This window comes from Salvelinus sp. IW2-2015, linkage group LG30, assembly GCF_002910315.2.
Source record: "Salvelinus sp. IW2-2015 linkage group LG30, ASM291031v2, whole genome shotgun sequence".
NCBI lineage: Eukaryota > Metazoa > Chordata > Actinopteri > Salmoniformes > Salmonidae > Salvelinus > Salvelinus sp. IW2-2015.
In genome coordinates, this window is record NC_036869.1 from 24696608 (window position 1) to 24714396 (window position 17789).

At 41.7% G+C, this 17789-nt stretch overlaps 1 protein-coding gene across 1 annotated transcript in view; it reads right to left on the bottom strand.

Annotated features, from left to right (window-relative positions):
• The window catches only part of snx27a (sorting nexin 27a), a 41030-nt gene extending 24024 nt beyond the window's left edge, over positions 1 to 17006 (bottom strand). Inside the window, exons 1-5 of the mRNA XM_023974849.3 lie at positions 16608 to 17006; positions 9529 to 9760; positions 4277 to 4469; positions 3626 to 3690; positions 3436 to 3540 (exon numbers count right to left, since the gene is read on the bottom strand). Of these exons, the coding sequence (XP_023830617.1) occupies positions 3436 to 3540; positions 3626 to 3690; positions 4277 to 4469; positions 9529 to 9760; positions 16608 to 16918 (906 nt within the window). The 5' untranslated portion in view covers positions 16919 to 17006. The remainder of the gene's footprint in view (positions 1 to 3435; positions 3541 to 3625; positions 3691 to 4276; positions 4470 to 9528; positions 9761 to 16607) is intronic.
• Between the last annotated feature and the right edge of the window lie 783 nt (positions 17007 to 17789).

Consider the following 17789-nt stretch of genomic DNA (forward strand, 5'->3'; position numbering starts at 1 on the left):
CTGGACCGTTTTTCGAAATTCTTTCGATTTTTATGTCAATTACACATGTGTAAGAACTGTATGAAAATACTTTTGTCAAATTTTATTAACATAATTTTTTTGACATTTTTATTTTGCCTTAAGCAATATGTTTTGTGCATTTGGAATGTGATTTCATAGGAAGTCAAAAGTCAAAAGTCAAAAACGTCAAATTTGGAAAAAACGTATCACCCCCTTTAAAAAAGGGCTTTCTGGACCGTTTTTCGAAATTCTTTCGATTTTTATGTCAATACACATGTGTAAGAACTGTATGAAAATACTTTTGTCAAATTCTATTAACATAATTTTTGACATATTTATTTGGACTTATATGATTGTTTGTGTCATTGAATGTGATTTCTAGGAAGTCAAAAGTCAAAAGTCAAAAATGTCAAATATTTGGAAAAATGTATCACCCCCTTTAAAAAAGTGCATTCTGGACCGTTTTTAAATCTTTCGATTTTTATGTCAAATACACATGTATAAGAACTGTATGAAAATACTTTAGTCACATTTTACTTCATAATTTTTTATAAATGTTTACTTGTACTTAAGGAATATATGTTTGTGCATTTGATAGTTGTATTTCATAGGAAGTCAAAAGTCAAAAGTTAAAAGTCAAAAATGTTAAAAATGTGGAAAAAAAATAATATTCCATTTAAAAAAGATGCTTTCTGGACCTTTTTGAAATTCTTTTCATTTTACCAGTCATATACACATGTATAAGAACTATGAAAATAATTTAGTCACATTTTACTATCATCATTTTTTTATAAATGTTTACTTTACTTATCACCCCCCAAACCTCCATAAATCACTCAGGCGAGCACCCATGATTTGGGGCCCTAGTTAAGTGCTCCCATGGACGTCTGGATGACACCTAAAAGCATTTAAAACCGTTTTGAAAAATGACATGAAAACATGAAAAATATATTTTTTTTTTACTTTTTGGGAAATCTCTTAAATCACTCAGGCCAGACCCATTGACTCAGAGAAGAAACATCATAAATATTTTTCAGAAAAAAAAACAGAATATTTTCTGACTTTTTTGGAAAACCTCCATAAATCCCTCTGGCCAACACCATAGCAGTTACTTCGGATCCGCCTGAAACACTCGCTCCAAAGAGCAGCCTGGAGCAATGCCGTCTCTCTCAAAACGGAAGTCGGACGTCAGGTAAGGGACCGTACATTTCCAATGGGAGAATCTTCACCGATCATACGGCTCCCGTACTAGATGTCCCTTAAGGTATGGAAAGAGCAATGTTTGTACACTCCATGTAAGTCAAAACTAAGCCACTCAGGAACATTCAATGTCGTCTTGGTAAGCATCTCCAGTGTATATTTGGCCTTGTGCTTTAGGTTATTGTCCTGCTGAAAGGTGAATTCATCTCCCAGGGTCTGGTGGAAAGCATACTGTTCCAGGTTTTCCTCTAGGATTTTGCCCGTGATTAGCTCCCATTCCTTATTTTTTCTTTATCTTGAAATTCTCCCTAGTTCTTAAGAATTACAAGCACCCCCATAACATGATGCAGCCACCACTATTCTTGAAAATATAGAGAGTGCTACTCAGTAATGTGTTGTAGTGGACTTGCCCCAAACATAACACTATATATTCAGGACAAAAAGTGAATTGCTTTGCCACATTTTTCGCAGTAAGTATTACTTTAGTGCCTTGTTGCAAACTGGATGCATGTTTTGGAATATTCTGTACAGGCTTCCTTCTTTTCACTCTGTCAATTAGGTTTGTATTGCGGAGTAACTACAATGTTCTTGATCCTTCCTCAATTTTCTCCCATCACAGCCATTAAACTCCGTAACTGTTTTAAAGTCACCATTGGCCTCATGGTGAATTCCCTGAGCGGTTTCCTTCCTCTCTGGCAACTGAGTTAGGAAGGACGCCTGTATCTTTGTAGTGACGGTGTATTGATACACCATCCAAAGATAAAATAACTTCACCATGCGCAAAGGAATATTCAATGTCTGCTTTTTTTACCCATCTACCAATAAGTGCTCATCTTTGCGAGGCATTGGAAAACATCCCTGGTCTTTGTGGTTGAATCTGTGTTTGAAATTCAATGATCAACTGAGGGACCTTACAGATAATTGTATGTGTGGGCTACAGAGACGAGGTAGTCATTAAAAAAAAAATATTAAACACTTATTGCACACAGAGTGAGTCCATGCAACTTGTGACTTGTTAATCAAAAGTTTACTCCTGAACTTATTTAGGCTTGCGATAACAAAGGGGTTGAATACTTATGGACAAAAAAATTGGAAAAACACAATTCCAATTATGGGGTATTGTGTGTAGGCCAGTGATACAAAATGTCAAATTAATCCATTTTAAATTCAGGCTGTAACAACAAAATGTGGAAAAAGTCGAGGGGTGCGAATACTTTCTGAAGGCACTGTAGCTATTCATTACAGTAGCTATCTAAACTAGTTAGTGCTCTGTTAACTTTATTAGCAGTATGTTTTGAGAGGTGGAAAATGCCAGCGCCATAGCACCGGTGTCCAGTGGTACCATCGGGGGCTGCCAACTCCTCTCCCTCTCGACCTTGTTCGTGCTTTGTGCTGTCCCTCTAATAATGGCTTGAATAAAAGGCTAGTTCGAGCAGTTTTCTAGGCAGAGACCAATTTCTCTGGGGCACTCGGTAACAACGGTACAGCGAAGCCTAATCATTACAACAATTATCTGGGTGATTTTTTTTTTGTTGGTGCACAGGTGCTCCCAAAATAACATTTCAGGTCGCACAGCACAATATTTAGGAGCATATGCAACCAAAATGGTTACACATGCTGACCACACCGCTCGCGTCGCAAAATAAATGTACACGTTATTCAGACATTGCACCCGCACTGCTTGCGAGCGTCTGCGTGGCCAGGCGCTAAAATAGAAATAGGTTCTATTTGTGACACTCAACGCGCTGCAAGTCCGGCCTCTCCCATCTTCTCATTGGTTTTAAGAGCATATACCCACGTGGGTGATTGAAAGATGAACCGACATCCACACTCCAGTCGGTTGTAGTAACGCCCCGTATAGTTGGTTGCCAACCGCCAAAGAAGTAAAAAAGAAGCCTGAGGAAGGAGGAGAGATGACGAGAAAGGAATTCGGTTGACCGTTTTATCTGTGTCGGAGTAGAGGACGTTTCAGGGAAAATAACAACCCAATGTTTATATCCCAGGACAAATTAGCTAGCAACAGCAAGCTAGCTAGCTAAATTGCCATAAATGTTTAATGCTTTTCGACCTGTCCCCAAATTAATATAATTGGTTCAGAGTTTGTTTTGATATTTCAACCTGGGTGTCCTGATCGTGTCTGGTGTCGGGGTACCAAAATGAACATGCGCTCGCCCGGTTTGGTCAGCATATATTTGACTACAAGTGAGGAACTTCTCTATAAAAACGGTTCTATACCTGGTAGACTTGGTCAGTTGTGCTGTTCTTGCGCACCCTGACAGAGAGGATGGTCTTGTCTGGCAGGGCTATCCGCAGCTCCACGTCTGAAACGCCATTGTAATTCTGACAGAGAAAGGAAAGGGGAGTATCAGTGTGTGTGTTTTAAGATGCTCTCCTGGGGCTACGGAAACTGCCTGCACAAACGTACCTCATCTGATTCAGAAAGGAATTCCTGCATGATGTCACTCTCACCAATCACCCGTACTGAACAAACTACAGAAGGAGAAAATAAGAGAAAGAGAGAGAGCAAAAGGTCATCTTACCATATTGCATTCACGTGCACACTTGAAGTTGGACACAATGTGCACTGCAGTTATATTACCGGTACATACACATTCCAGGGCATTCCACAAGTATTGCAATGATTTGCCATCTGTCTGACGGAGATAGCTCTCCATCTTGGAGTTCGACACACTGCATTACAGCATACGTGGTTTCTCACTTCTCCAAAAACTCAGATTTCTGTGCTACTTGTTCCTCCAATTAACTCACACAGGCATTCCAAAAATAAAGCATGTGCTGTTTTTCATCTCTCCTCAACTGATCTCCAGCACTGACATATGGAAGGGGTGTAATACCACAGAATGAAATAGAACTTCATAGTAATATATACACATCTCTATGTGTAATATGATACCTGTGGTGTTGGAGCTATAGGCACTATCTGCATGTCAGCATTACACATCATTGAAGGGAATTAAGTGGCCATCCATAAGTTTTTTTCCTTAACTCTCCTCAATTCTCTACAGGTACACTCTACCTCTTTCTCTACCTTTGCTTCCTTCTCTCTCTCTCTCACCTCTCTCCAGGTACTCCTCCAGGCCCCTGCGGCGTGTGTCCAGCTGCTGCTCAGACAGGGAGAAGGGCCACTTCCCTGGGATCTTGGGGAAGGTGTAACTGGCAAACTCCCTCTTCAGGTTCTGGTTCAGGATAGCAAACTCCCGGTAGCGCTTGGAGCACAGCTGCCTGCCCGACATGTACACGTTGTACACCTGTAGGGAACAGACCGAGGTGAGCGGTAAGGTGGAATATGACAGAACACAGGGGAAATGATGCACAGTATTCACTTGTAAAAGATGAGACATGTACACAGGGCTCTAAAGTACGACCATTTTGGTTGCATATGCTTCTAAATATATTTGTTGTGTGACCGGGACTTAAATTTGGGAACACCAGTGTGCCTAGAAAAACATTTGTAGTAATGATAAGGCTTCGCTGTACAGTTAAAAAAAAAAATGTTTAGGTGATAGATCAGCTTTAATATTGCAGACAGATTGTAGCTTCCATCAATGTAAATGTCTGCATCATTTCCAATCCCATAACACACACACCAGTCAAAAGTTGTACACCACCAACTACCTACCTCAACCCCATATTTGTTTTTCCTGCTCTTTTGTACACCAGTATATATCTACTTGCACATCATCATCTGTACATATATCACTCCAGTGTAAATTGCTAAATTGTCATTACTTCGCCACTATTGTCCTATTTATTGCCTTATTTCATTTGCACACACAGTATATAGATGTTTCTATTGTGTTATTGACTGTACGTTTGTTAATCCCATGTGTAACTCTGTGTTGTTGTTTTTGTCGCACTGCTTTGCCTTATCTTGGCCAGGTCGCAGTTGTAAATGAGAACTTGTTCTCAACTGGCCTACCTGGTTAAAAAGGTGAAATAAAAAAAGAATTTAAATAAATAAACAAATAAAGAAGCTGATTAAACAGCATGATCTTTTCACAGGTGAACCTTGTGCTGGGGACAAAAAGCCACTCTAAAATGTGCAGTTTTGTCACAACACACTGATGTAAAAAGGGCATCAGCTGTCAGAGCAGCTTACCGATCACTGTACCTGTACACAGCCAATCTGTAAATAGCACACCCAACTGCCTCATCCCCATATTGTTATTTATCTTTTTGCACCACAGCATCTCTACTTGCACATCATCAGCTGCACATCTATCACTCCAGTGTTAATGCTAAATTGTAATTATTTTGCCTCTATGGCCTATTTATTACCTTACCTCCCTAATCTTCTACATTTGCACATACTGTACATATATTTTTCTATTGTCTTATTGACTCTACGTTTGTTTATGTTTAACTCTGTTGTTGTTTTTGTCACACTGCTTTGCTTTATCTTGGCCAGGTCGCAGTTGTAAACGAGAACTTGTTCTCAACTGGCTTACCTTGTTAAATTAAAAAATACGTTTGGACACACCTACTCATTCCAGGGTTTTTCTTTATTTTGACTATTTTCTACATTGTAGAATAATAGTGAAGACATCAAAAACTATGAAATAACATGCAGTAACAAAAATGTGTGAAACAAATCAAAATATATTTCATTTTTGGGATTCATCAAAGTAGCCGCCACCCTTTGCCTTGATAACAGCTTTGCACACTCTTGGCATTCTCTCAACCAGCACATTTTTATGGTGAAAATTAGCTTCCCCAAACTTGAAACTCACGTGATGCCTTTGTAAAGTGGATGAATGTGCTTAATTTTAAGAATTGAGCAATAAATATAGCAGCATAAGAAAGCTGGGATCCTCTTAAATAGTGGCCAGTCAAAACTCTGTTTTCACATGCAATTACACAAATGGTGTACTTAAGAAAAATTACTTTAAAGTGCTAATTCGATTTTTGGGGGGTATCTGTACTTCACATTCAACAACTTTTACTTTACTACTTTTTACTCCATACATTTTCCCTGACAGCTCGCTACATTTTGTAAGCTTAGCACACTTATCAAGAGAACCTACCTGGTCATCCTTACTGCCTCTGATCTGGTGAACTCACTAAACATAAATGCTTTGTTTGTAAATGGTGTTGGGAGTGTGCCTCTGGCTATCTGCAAAAAAAAATCTACAAATAAATAAAAAGCCAACCGTGCCATCTGGTTTGCTTAATATAAGGAATATGAAATAATAGTTACTTTTGATACTTGTGTATATTTGAGCAATTACATGTACTTTTACTCAAGTAGTATTTTACTGGGTGACTTCCACTCGAGTCCTTTTCTACTAAGGTATCTTTACTTTCCACCATTGCGATTGCATAATGACTGGGCTTATAAGAACATGTTTCACTAGGCTCTCTAATGTGCTCCAGGAGTTAGCCACTTTAGTTGTGATACACACCTTATCAAAACATATAAGACTATGGGCTAGGCTACATAAGCGACTGGCAGTTAGAAAGTTTGGTAGGCTACTAATGACCATCAGAGCTCAGTTTTGGAGAAGCCTAGTTACCGTGACTAAACGGTCACGTGGAATTTGACTCGTGACCGCTGGTGTGGCGGTAATACTGTCACCGTAACAGCCTTAGTCCACAGGAATCTGCAGTCATGAAGAGAGCATGGCAGCGCCTCCCCCCCACCCCCCCCCCCAAAAAAAATTGGCATGGGCCCTTGGATCAAATTTCTACAGCTGCACCATCATTTTGACTGGCTGCATCCCCGCTTGGTATGACAAATGCACCGCCGTCGACTGCAAAGCGCTACAGAGGGCGGTGCGAACAGCCCAGTACATTACTGGGGCTGCGCTCCCTGCCATCCAGGACCTCTATAATCAGGCGGTGTCAGAGGAAGGCCTGAAAAAAAAAAAGACTCCAGCCACCAAAGCAATAGACAGTTCACTCTGCTATCGTCCGACAAATGGTACCGGTGCATCAGCACTTGGACTAACAGGCTCAGAGACAGCTTCTACCCCCAAGCCATAAAACTGCTAAATAGTTAGTCCCGGTAATCATTAATTATCTTGCACTGACCCTACGCACACTCACCTTCAGTAAAGTATTCACACCACTTCACTTTTCCACATTTTGTTGGGTTACAGCCTGAATTTAAAATGGATTTAATAATGTCAAAGTGGAATTATGTTTTTAGACATTTTTACAAATTAATAAAAAATGAAATCTGAAATGTCTTGAGTCAATAAGTATTCAACCCCTTTGTTATGGCAAGCCTAAATCAGTCCAGGAGTAAGAATTTATTTCATTATTTTTTGGGGACTCATTCCATGTTCAATCATAGTGGTTAACATGATTTTCAATGAATACCTCATCTCTGTACCCCACACATACAGATAATTGTACGGTCCCTCAGTCGAGGAGTGAATGTCAAAACACAGATTCAACAACAAAGACCAGGGAGGTTTTCCAATGCCTCAAAGGGCACCTATTGGTAGATTGGTTAAAAAAAAAAAAAAAAAAAAAAGATATCCCTTTGAGCATGGTGAAGTTATCAATACACCAGTTACTACAAAGATACAGGCGTCCTTCCTAACTCAGTTGCCAGAAAGGAAACGGCTCAAGAATTGGTGACTTTAAAACAATGGCTGTGATAGGAGAAAACGGAGGATGGATCAACAACATTGTAGTCACTTCACAATACTAACCTAAATGACGGCATAAAAAAATGACAGCCTGTACAATAAAATTATATGCATCCTGTTTGCAATAAGGCACTGAAGTAAAACTGCAAAGAAATGAACTTTATGTCCTGAATACAAAGCGTTATGTTTGGGGCAAAACGAACATCGCTGAGTACCACTCTTTATATTTCTAAGCATGGTGGTGGCTGCATCATGTTATGGGTATGCTTGTCATTGGCAAGGACTAGGGATTTTGGGGGGGGGATAAAAATAAACAATAGAACTAAGCACAGGCAAAATACTAGAGGAAAAACTGATTCAGTCTGTTTTCCAACAGACACTGGGAGACAAAATTCACCTTTCAGTAGGACAATAACATAAAACACAAGGCCAAATATACACTGGAGTTGCTTACCAAGACAACATTGCATTTTCCTGAGTGGCCTAGTTAGTTTTGACTTAAATTGGATTGAAAATATATGGCAAGACTTGAAAATGGCAGTCTAACAATGATTAACAGCCAACTTGACAGAGCTTGAATAATTGTTTTAAGAATATTGTGCAAATATTGTACAATCTCTTAGACTTACCCAGAAAGACTCACGGCTGTATTTGTTGCCAAATGTGATTCTAACATGTATTGACTCAGGGGTGTGAATTAGATATTTCTATATTTAATTTTCAATAAATTAGCAAACATTTCTAAAAACATGTTTTAGCTTTGGCATTATAGGTTATTGTGTGTAGATGGGTGAGAAAATACATCTATTTAAAAAAAAAAAAAAAATTCATGCTGTAACACAACAAAATGTGGAATAAGTTACGGGGTATGAATTGACACTCCCACACACATTCAGCACACACACACCATTTGCTGCTGCTAATCTTTTCTTTATTTTACACGTATCTATTCTGATGCCTAGTMACTTTACCCTGCCTTCATGTACACATCTACCTCAAATACCGTATACCACGGCACATTGATCTAGTGCTGGTACTCCCTGTAAACAAAACAAAGAACACCTGCTCTTTCCATGACATAGACTGACCAGGTGAATCCAGATGAAAGCTAATGATCATTTGTTAAATCCACTTTATAATCAGTGTAGATAAAGGGGAGGAAAGGTTCAAATATGGATTTTTAAGCCTTGAGACAACAGATACATGGATTGTGTATGTTTGCCATTCAGACGGTGAAGGGGAAAGACCAAAAATGTCAGTGTCTTTGAACGGGGTATGGTAGGTGACCGGCGCACTGGTTTGTGTCAAGAACTGCAACGCTGCTGGGTGTCACGCTTAACAGTTTCCTATGGGTGTCAAGAATGATCCACCACCCAAAGGACATCCAGCCAACTTGGCAACTGTGGGAAGCATTAGTCAACATTCCTGTGGAATGCTTTCGACACCTTGTAGAGTCCATTCCCTGACAAATTGAGGAGGTTCTGGGGGCAAAAGGGGGGGTGCAACTTAATATTAGGAAGGTGTTCCTAATGTTTGGTATACTCAGTGTAGGTCGCATTGCATACGTGATTACTGACAAAGGCCTACACACTTTGGCATGGCCGAACTCTGCACTGCAAAAGACACATTGGGCTTTTAGAAAAGTTTAGTCATTCTCTAGTAAACAAGGCCAGCCAGAAACCTCACCATAAACTATGTATTTTTTACTCACCACAAACCTCTCGGCGTGCTGCTCCACGTGCTTGAATGTGGGGATGGAGATGGGCACGGCCTGCTTGTCGCTGTAGTCATAGCTGAGCTGGGCGGCGCTCTCATCCCCGGCCTCAAGACCGTCTGCCTCCTGGGGCGGCACAGACAGCACAGAAAGCACCAGCTCCCTCTCCCCGGCCCGGATCAGATCCACCACCTGCTTGTGGGTGGCCCCCTCCACGCTCACACCATTACTGTGGGACGCAGAGTGAGAGATGGTGGGACGGGATCAGTCGGTGCTCATGTTATGCCCGTTAATGGTGGTAGTGTTTGGTTAGACCTATCCTCCAACACCTTCTCCGAAATTATACACGTTTGCCTTATTCTGTCTAGCTCTGTAACCTGCCAAACTTTTACCACTGATATACATCTCTTTCCAATGTTGGCTGAGCAGTGACTCTCGCTATCGATTCCCTATCACTACAAAAAAATATATATATATATAAAATAGTAAAAATAAAGAAGAAAACATTATATAATATATTTATTACCAGTCAAAAGTTTGGACACCTACTCATTAAATGTTTTTTTTTATTTTTTACTATTTTCTACATTGTAAAATAATAGTGAAGACATCAAAACTATGAAATAACATGTGGAATCATGTAGTAACCAAAAAGAAAACAAGTGTTAAATCAAAATATATTTTATATGAGAAACTTCAAAGTAGCCACCCTTTGCCTTGATGACAGCTTTGCACACTCTTGCATCCTCTCAACCAGCTTCACCTGGAACGCTTTTTGAACAGTCTTGAAGGAGTTCTCGCACATGATGAGCACTTGTTGGCTGCTTTACCTTCACTCCACGGTCCAACTGATCCAAAACCATCTCAAGTTGATGTTGAGATGTGTCTCTTACTTGGCCTCCACAATCACCCGACCTCAACCCAATTGCTTTGGGATGAGCTGGCCCGCAGAGTGAAGGAAAAGCAGCCAACAAGTGCTCAGCATATGTGGGAACTCCTTCAAGACTGTTGGATAAGCATTCCAGGTGAAGCTGGTTGAAAGAATGCCAAGAGTGTGCAAAGCTGTCATCAAGGCAAAGGGTGGCTACTTTGAAGAATCTTAAATATAACATATATTTGGATTTGTTTAACACAATTTAATAGTTTGTCTTCACTATTATTCTACAATGTATGAAAATAAAATAAAAACCCTTGAATGAGTAGGTGTGTCCAAACTTTTAACAGTACTGTATATAGACACAGTGCATTCGGAAAGTATTCAGACCCCTTAACTTTTTCCACATTTTGTTACGTTACAGCCTTATTCTAAAATTGATCAAATACATGTTTTTCCTCATCAATCTACACACAATGCTCCATAATGACAAGGCAAAAAGTTTAAATTGTTTGCACATTTATTAAAAATAAAACAGAAATACCTTATTTTACATAAGTATGCTTAAAAATTGAGTCCACCTGTAGTAAATTCAATTGATTGGACATGACTTGGAAAGGCACACACCTGTCTATATAAGATCCCACAGTTGGCAGTGCATGTCAGGGCAAAAACCAAGCCATGAGGTCGAAGGAATTGTCTGTAGAGCTCTGACACAGGATTGTGTCAAAGCACAGATCTGGGGAAGGGTACCAAAAAAATGTCTGCAGCATTGAAGGTCCCCAATACCATCCCGACGGTGAAACATGGTGGTGACAGCATTATGCTGTGGGGATATTTTTCAGCGGCAGGGACTGGGAGACTAGTAAGATCGAGGGAAAGATGAACAGAGTAATGTACAGAGAAATCCATGATGAAAACCTAATCCAGAGCGCTCAGGACCTCAGACTGGGGCAAAGGTTCACCTTCCAACAGGACAACGACTCTAAGCACACAGCCACGACAACGCAGGAGTGGTTTCGGGACAAGTCTCAATGTCCTTGAGTGGCCCAGCCAGAGCCTGGACTTGAACCCGATCAAACATCTCTGGAGAGACCTGAAAATAGCTGTGCAGCGACGCTCCACATCCAACCGGACAGAGTTTGAGAGGATCTGCAGAGAATGGAGAAACTCCAAATACAGGTGTGCTAAGCTTGTAGCGTCATACTCCAGAAGACTCGTGGCTGTAAACACTGTCCAAGGGGCTTCAACAAAGTACTGAGTAAAAGGTCTGAATACTTATGTAAATGTGAAATGTATTTTTAATAAATTAGCAACAATCTCTGCAAACCCGTTTATGCTGTCGTTATGGGGTAGTGTGTAGATTGATGAGTGGATAAAAAAAAAAAAATCCTATTTAGAAATAAGGCTGTAACGTAACAAAATGTGGAAAAAGTCAAGGGGTCTGAATACTTTCCGAATGCACTGTATGTTTTGTCACACACCGGATAGGTGCAGTGAAAATATTTTGTTTTACAGGGTCAGCAATAGTAGTACAGCGCCCCTGGAGCAAATTAGGGTTAAGTGCCTTGCTCAAGGGCACAGACAGATTTTTCACCACGTCGGCTCGAGTATTCTAACCAGCGACCTTTCGGTTACTGGACTAGCGCACTAACCGCTAGGCTACCTGCCGCCCTACAAGTTTACCATGTGGTGACATGCCTCCCTCCTTAACTCACGATGCTGAGGCCAGATGGCAGCAGCATCAGGTGTCTCGGCTAATCTGCCTCTGAGTACCAAGGGGGTTGAGGGAGGGAGGGCAGGGGATCGCTTGCCTGCCACACACTGTTTCCATCATTAATTATTCATTTTAGTAACCTTTGACACCCCTGGCCTATAAGATCCGGACTATTTTCTATGTAAGAGAACATTAAACCTTTAACATCTCCTCGAGATTAAACTTTTACTGCAAGATATGAAACTGTCACAATGATGTTTGGCGGACCTACCTTGGGACCAATAGGCTCTAGACTGACATTCGAGCATAGAATTACTTATTTTGTATGCTGCTCATATTTAGGGGTGGCTGTTACGAATTCCCTGCCGGTGACTTATCAGCACCTCACAACCCTGAGCTGCACACTCCACTTCCCATTCCCCACGACCGGAACCTGAGAATCTAGGGAGTACCATAAACGTGCCTCTCAAACTCTCTGATGTGTGTGACCTGTGCCTTGATAGGTTGCTAGGGAGGTTACTAGGGGCCGGACAGCTGCCCATCCTCTTGACTCTGCAGGTCACACAATACTTCAAGCAATCAGAGAGCAGCAAGCTCATCTCTGTCCTGCACAACAACAGCTGGACTCATTCATATCTGTACTGCGTGTCAAAAGTGAGCTGTGTGACATTTGTATATTGTTCTTCATAGTTACTACTATTGCATGTTGCCCCTCTGCGTTTACTGTGTAATACTCTGCAGGTAGCATATGCAATCTATACAGTCCTTTGCATCTGTGCCCTGGTGTATTCATTACCTCTGTTTCTGTCTATTACAGAACCACTACCATCCCCATGTTCATTTTTATCAGTTTGTTTAAATAAAGTTTGCGTATGTGTGAACTCTTGGGCTACTTTATTCCCATTCTAACCGGGGCAGTATCGGTGGGTCACAAATCACTAAAATACATAGTGCCGGGTACCTCTCAATTATGCACACCTCAACCCATTATTCCTGCAATGTTGATTCACCATCGTCATCAATTATTTTCATAATTTATCTGCAGATAATCGCCAAAAAGCCTAAGTCTACCAGTAGCCTGTGCAAATTAGGGAGCCAAATGAAAGGCTCTCCCACTGATGCAATTCAGGAGCTTACACTGAGTGACGAGAGTCACTCACTTCAGCGTCACTGTCTGGCAAGCCCAGACATCCTAGGAAAGGAACCTTAAGAAATCCTTTGATATACTAGTCCCAATATGATACCATAGACATAACCACGTTGCATGATTCATGAATGGCAAAAGGATATAGGAGATCGAATTTATTCAGTCAGTTCACCTTTTATAAACTAGTCAACACTTGCAGGACTACCTGGCATGATGACTCCTTGCTGTCCCCAGTCTTCCTGGCCTTGCTGCTGCTCCAGTTTCAACTGTTCTGCCTGCTGCTATGGAACCCTGACCTGTTCACCGGACGTGCTACCTGTCCCAGACCTGCTGTTTTCAACTCTCTAGAGACAGCAGGAGCAGTAGAGATACTCTTAATGATCGGCTATGAAAAGCCAACTGACATTTACTCCTGAGGTGCTGACTTGTTGCACCCGACTACTACTGTGATTATTATTATTTGACCATGCTGGTCATTTATGAACATCTTGGCAATGTTCTGTTATAATCTCCACCCGGCACAGCCAGAAGAGGACTGGCCACCCCTCATAGCCTGGTTCCTCTCTAGGTTTCTTCCTAGGTTTTGGCCTTTCTAGGGAGTTTTTCCTAGCCACCATGCTTCTACACCTGCATTGCTTGCTGTTTGGGGTTTTAGGCTGGGTTTCTGTACAGCACTTTGAGATATCAGCTGATGTAAGAAGGGCTACATAAATACATTTGATTTGCTGTTCAGTTGTCAGTTCACACACAATAAATAGCCTACTATGCTCCACGATGCTGCGTAGCTAATTTGTAGATTTTGACTCATCGTTACCAATTACATTGCATGGGACATGCAAATTCACAAGCATCATGCTCTCTCCCCTCCGTGTAAAGAAATTCGACTGCATCTAGAGATCTGTATATAAATTATATGCTCAAGTCTCCGCCCTAACAATGGGAGTCGTTGTCCCAAAGGCGGGAAGGCAGGAGACAAGCTTAGGTCCAAAATATGCACATAGCAGAGAGGAAGAGGTGAAGCATTTCTGTGTTTCCCTGTCATCACTCGCTTTGTGACTGAAAGGCGCCTATCCTATCAATAGATCGCTATAAGATGTATAGCGTTCATTCTAGCAGGAGAGGGCTCGACAGACTAGCGAATTGAAACTTTTAAATAAAAAGTTCCCTATTTAATATGAAGTGGAATACGTAGCTGGCTGAAAACGAGTCTGTATTGGGAACTTTCCTCAAGCTTATTCAGGGGGACAAAGAATGGGAGACAAAAAAAATAAAAAGGATAGAGGGAGATGTAGGCTAACCCCTCTCCACATCACAGCTTTGATGTAGCTGTGATCCTTCTATCAATCAGAAAAACAGTTCTCTGTAGCATCTGCCAAATGAATCTCACGAATACCATATATAGAAACGTAAAGGTAGGTGAACTGAATTGGAATAAAGTCAAAATAAAAAAGGGACAGTACCAAGAGAGTTGGCCAACTTCTGGCTACTTCATGAGAGATTTTCACTCATAGACAAGGGTGGATCTAAATGAATAAATACTGCAAAATAAAACATTGCATAACTTTTAGGTTTCCCTCAATCAATAAGTAGGGATTGACAACAGCCTAAAGCCATCTAGTAAAACAGCAAGTGCGCATGCGTAAACAAACAAACTAACCTTCAAGCCTGATCCGCTGACGTGAGCTAGAGTTGTAGGCACTGGGGGAATAACTTGACTACACACATCAACTTTATTTCCAATTGCTGGGGAAGCAGTAGTGGCTGATTAATGTGTCACAAACACTACTTATCATACAACACAGGCAAAGCGGCTAGTTGATGGATAAAGACATACCGTTAGGAAGGCAAAGGTTTACGTCCCAATATCACCCTATTCCTTATATAGTGCACTCTTTTTGACCAGGGCCCATAGTGCACTACATAGGGAATAGGGTGCCATTTGGAAGTAGAAATACCCTTTTGATGCCTCAGCAAGTTGTCTACCATGTTCCTCATTCTTTCTCACGTTTGTCATTGACCGAGAAAAGCTTGGTATCGTTTCCATTTTCTTGTTCCTCAAGCGTAAGGCAAACTAATACTCAAAAGAAGAATCTGTGCCCTGAACAGACTGTACTGCTTCTGCAGTTACATAAACTGAGTAATGTAGTGTAGGAAGACCATTTCCTTTGCAACTTTTTTTAGGAAGGTATGAAAAGTTAATTCCCTCCTCTGAAGTTATGATTAGAATAATATTTTCCTAATTTGAGGTGCTGGTCTTGCCCCAAAATGTTCTCAAAACGAGGGTCCAGCTTTTCCTGTATCAACTCCACCCAGGCACACTGACTTACACACAAATACACTCAGAAATAGGGCAAACAAACACAAAGCATGATTGACTGGCTACATAACCAGGCTAATCCCCCCCCCCCCCCCCATGGGCCCCTTGCCACCTGAGTAAAACCCCCATTTCACACACAGTAGAGTTGGTGAACTGTCTGTCTACAGTTGGTTGAGTGACAATAACTGACCATACTCACTGTCATTATCCTGTCAGTCATGAGGACGCTAGACTGGGAGATAGCCCTAATCTGTTTAATCTCCCGTTTCAATGAATGATTTAAATTACCAAGAAACCAATGACAACTCTGACATTCTACACTCATGAGCAGTGTTAAAATCACTCACTGACTGCCGAAACGTACTCTACCAAATTAGCTAGCAAAGATCATATTGTTTGTTGTGGTGGTGCGATGATTTGAATACATACTACTCACAAATTTGTGCAATGATTGTCGGTCTGGATTTGTTTATTAAAATGCTTGCTAGCTAATTAGCATGGGTGCTAGCTAGCTAATGTGTACTAGCTAGCTACAGATAACGTTTCAGCCAATTACTGCAGTGAGGTTAACTAGTTAGCAACTTGCTAGCTAACGTTAGCCACTTTGCTAAATAGCTAGTTATTGCAACGTTCAAAACAACTTGGAACTCTCCGACTTCCATGTGTTCAAACCAACTGGGAACTTGGAAGAAATTCGATTTGAAAGGTCATACAACTCGAAATTGCACTCGGGAACTAGGGCCTCTTTCTAGAGCTCCGAATACCCGATCTGAAGACCACTGACGTCATGATTTGAACTCGTTTTTTACGAGTTCTCAGTTATTTTGAACGCGCGCATGATGCGGATTCCCGAGTGGGATGACCGTTCAAATAGATTTTTCCCAGTCGGAGCTCATTTTTCCCGAGTTTCCCAGTCGGAGATTTGAGTTCACAGTTGTTTTGAACGCGGCATCAGTCCTACCCAGAGGTAGCTAACTAGCTAGCTAACGGCCGCTATTATGGGTAAAGAAAGCTGACTTACACCTCCAGAATCCTGTCACCCTTTGATATGCCAGCTCGGTCCGCTGCCCCTCCAGGCAAAACAGCACTGACATGCTGAAGAGGTGCGTACAATTCCCCATTGATGCTTCGCAGTTGTCCTCCTTCGCTAACTTGTCCACGAACATTGAATCCATATCCTGATTCCGACTTTACAATTCTAACCATTCGTGGACCTGACGTCACTTGGGTAGCATTTTGGACTCCGGTACCGACTACCGAACCTGCAGCGGGTCCATTACGGGAAGCCGAAGGGAGAGCCGACTTAATTTCATCGCCTTCAACATCCGCCATCTTCTACTCAATGCCTCGGGTCGGTGTTTAGCGGTTTCAAAACAACAAGTAGAAATACGCTCAGACTAGCTCCTCGAGACCGACTCAGAGGGAGTTCTATTAACCTGAACCACGGTGCACCGGTCTATGCCCGTGACGTGAACGGGCAAAAGCGGTAAAGAAGGAGCGCCCTTCTCAAATCCAACTGTAATGCGCTGCTCAGTCATGTTGTCAACAAGGCATCATGGTGCATCTTCCAGAAACATACAACATTTATTTTCCACCAAATATATGTTAGCATTTTCTAAGTAGTTTTGATTGTTAAGGCAGATCAAGCGTTTTTATCTAAAGCAATGACTTTTGCATTGGCAAATCACAGAATCCTACTCATTACCAACAATGACGAAACAGCCTACTGGGAGGAGGTGAGGGCCCTGGCAGAGTGGTGCCAGGAAATTAACCTCTCCCTCAACGTCAACAAAACGAAGGAGCTGATCGTGGACTTCAGGAGACAGAGGGAGCAAGGCCCCCATCCACACCAATGAGACTGCCGTGGAGAAGGTGAAAAGTTTAAAGTTCCTCGGCATACACATCACTAACAATCCCAAATGGTTCACCTACACAGACAGTGTGGTGTGACGGCACAAGAGCATCTCTTCAAACTCAGGAGGCTGAAGAAATTCGGCTTGGCCCCTAAGACCCTCACAAACTTTTACAGATGCAAAATTGAGAGCATCCTGTCGGGCTGTATCACCGCCTGGTACGGCAACTGCACCACTCGCAACCGCAGGGCTCTCCAGAGTGTGGTGCGGTCTGCCCAACTTATCACCGGGGGCACACTGCCTGCCTTCCAGGACACCTACAGCGCCTGATGACACAGGAAAGCCAAAAA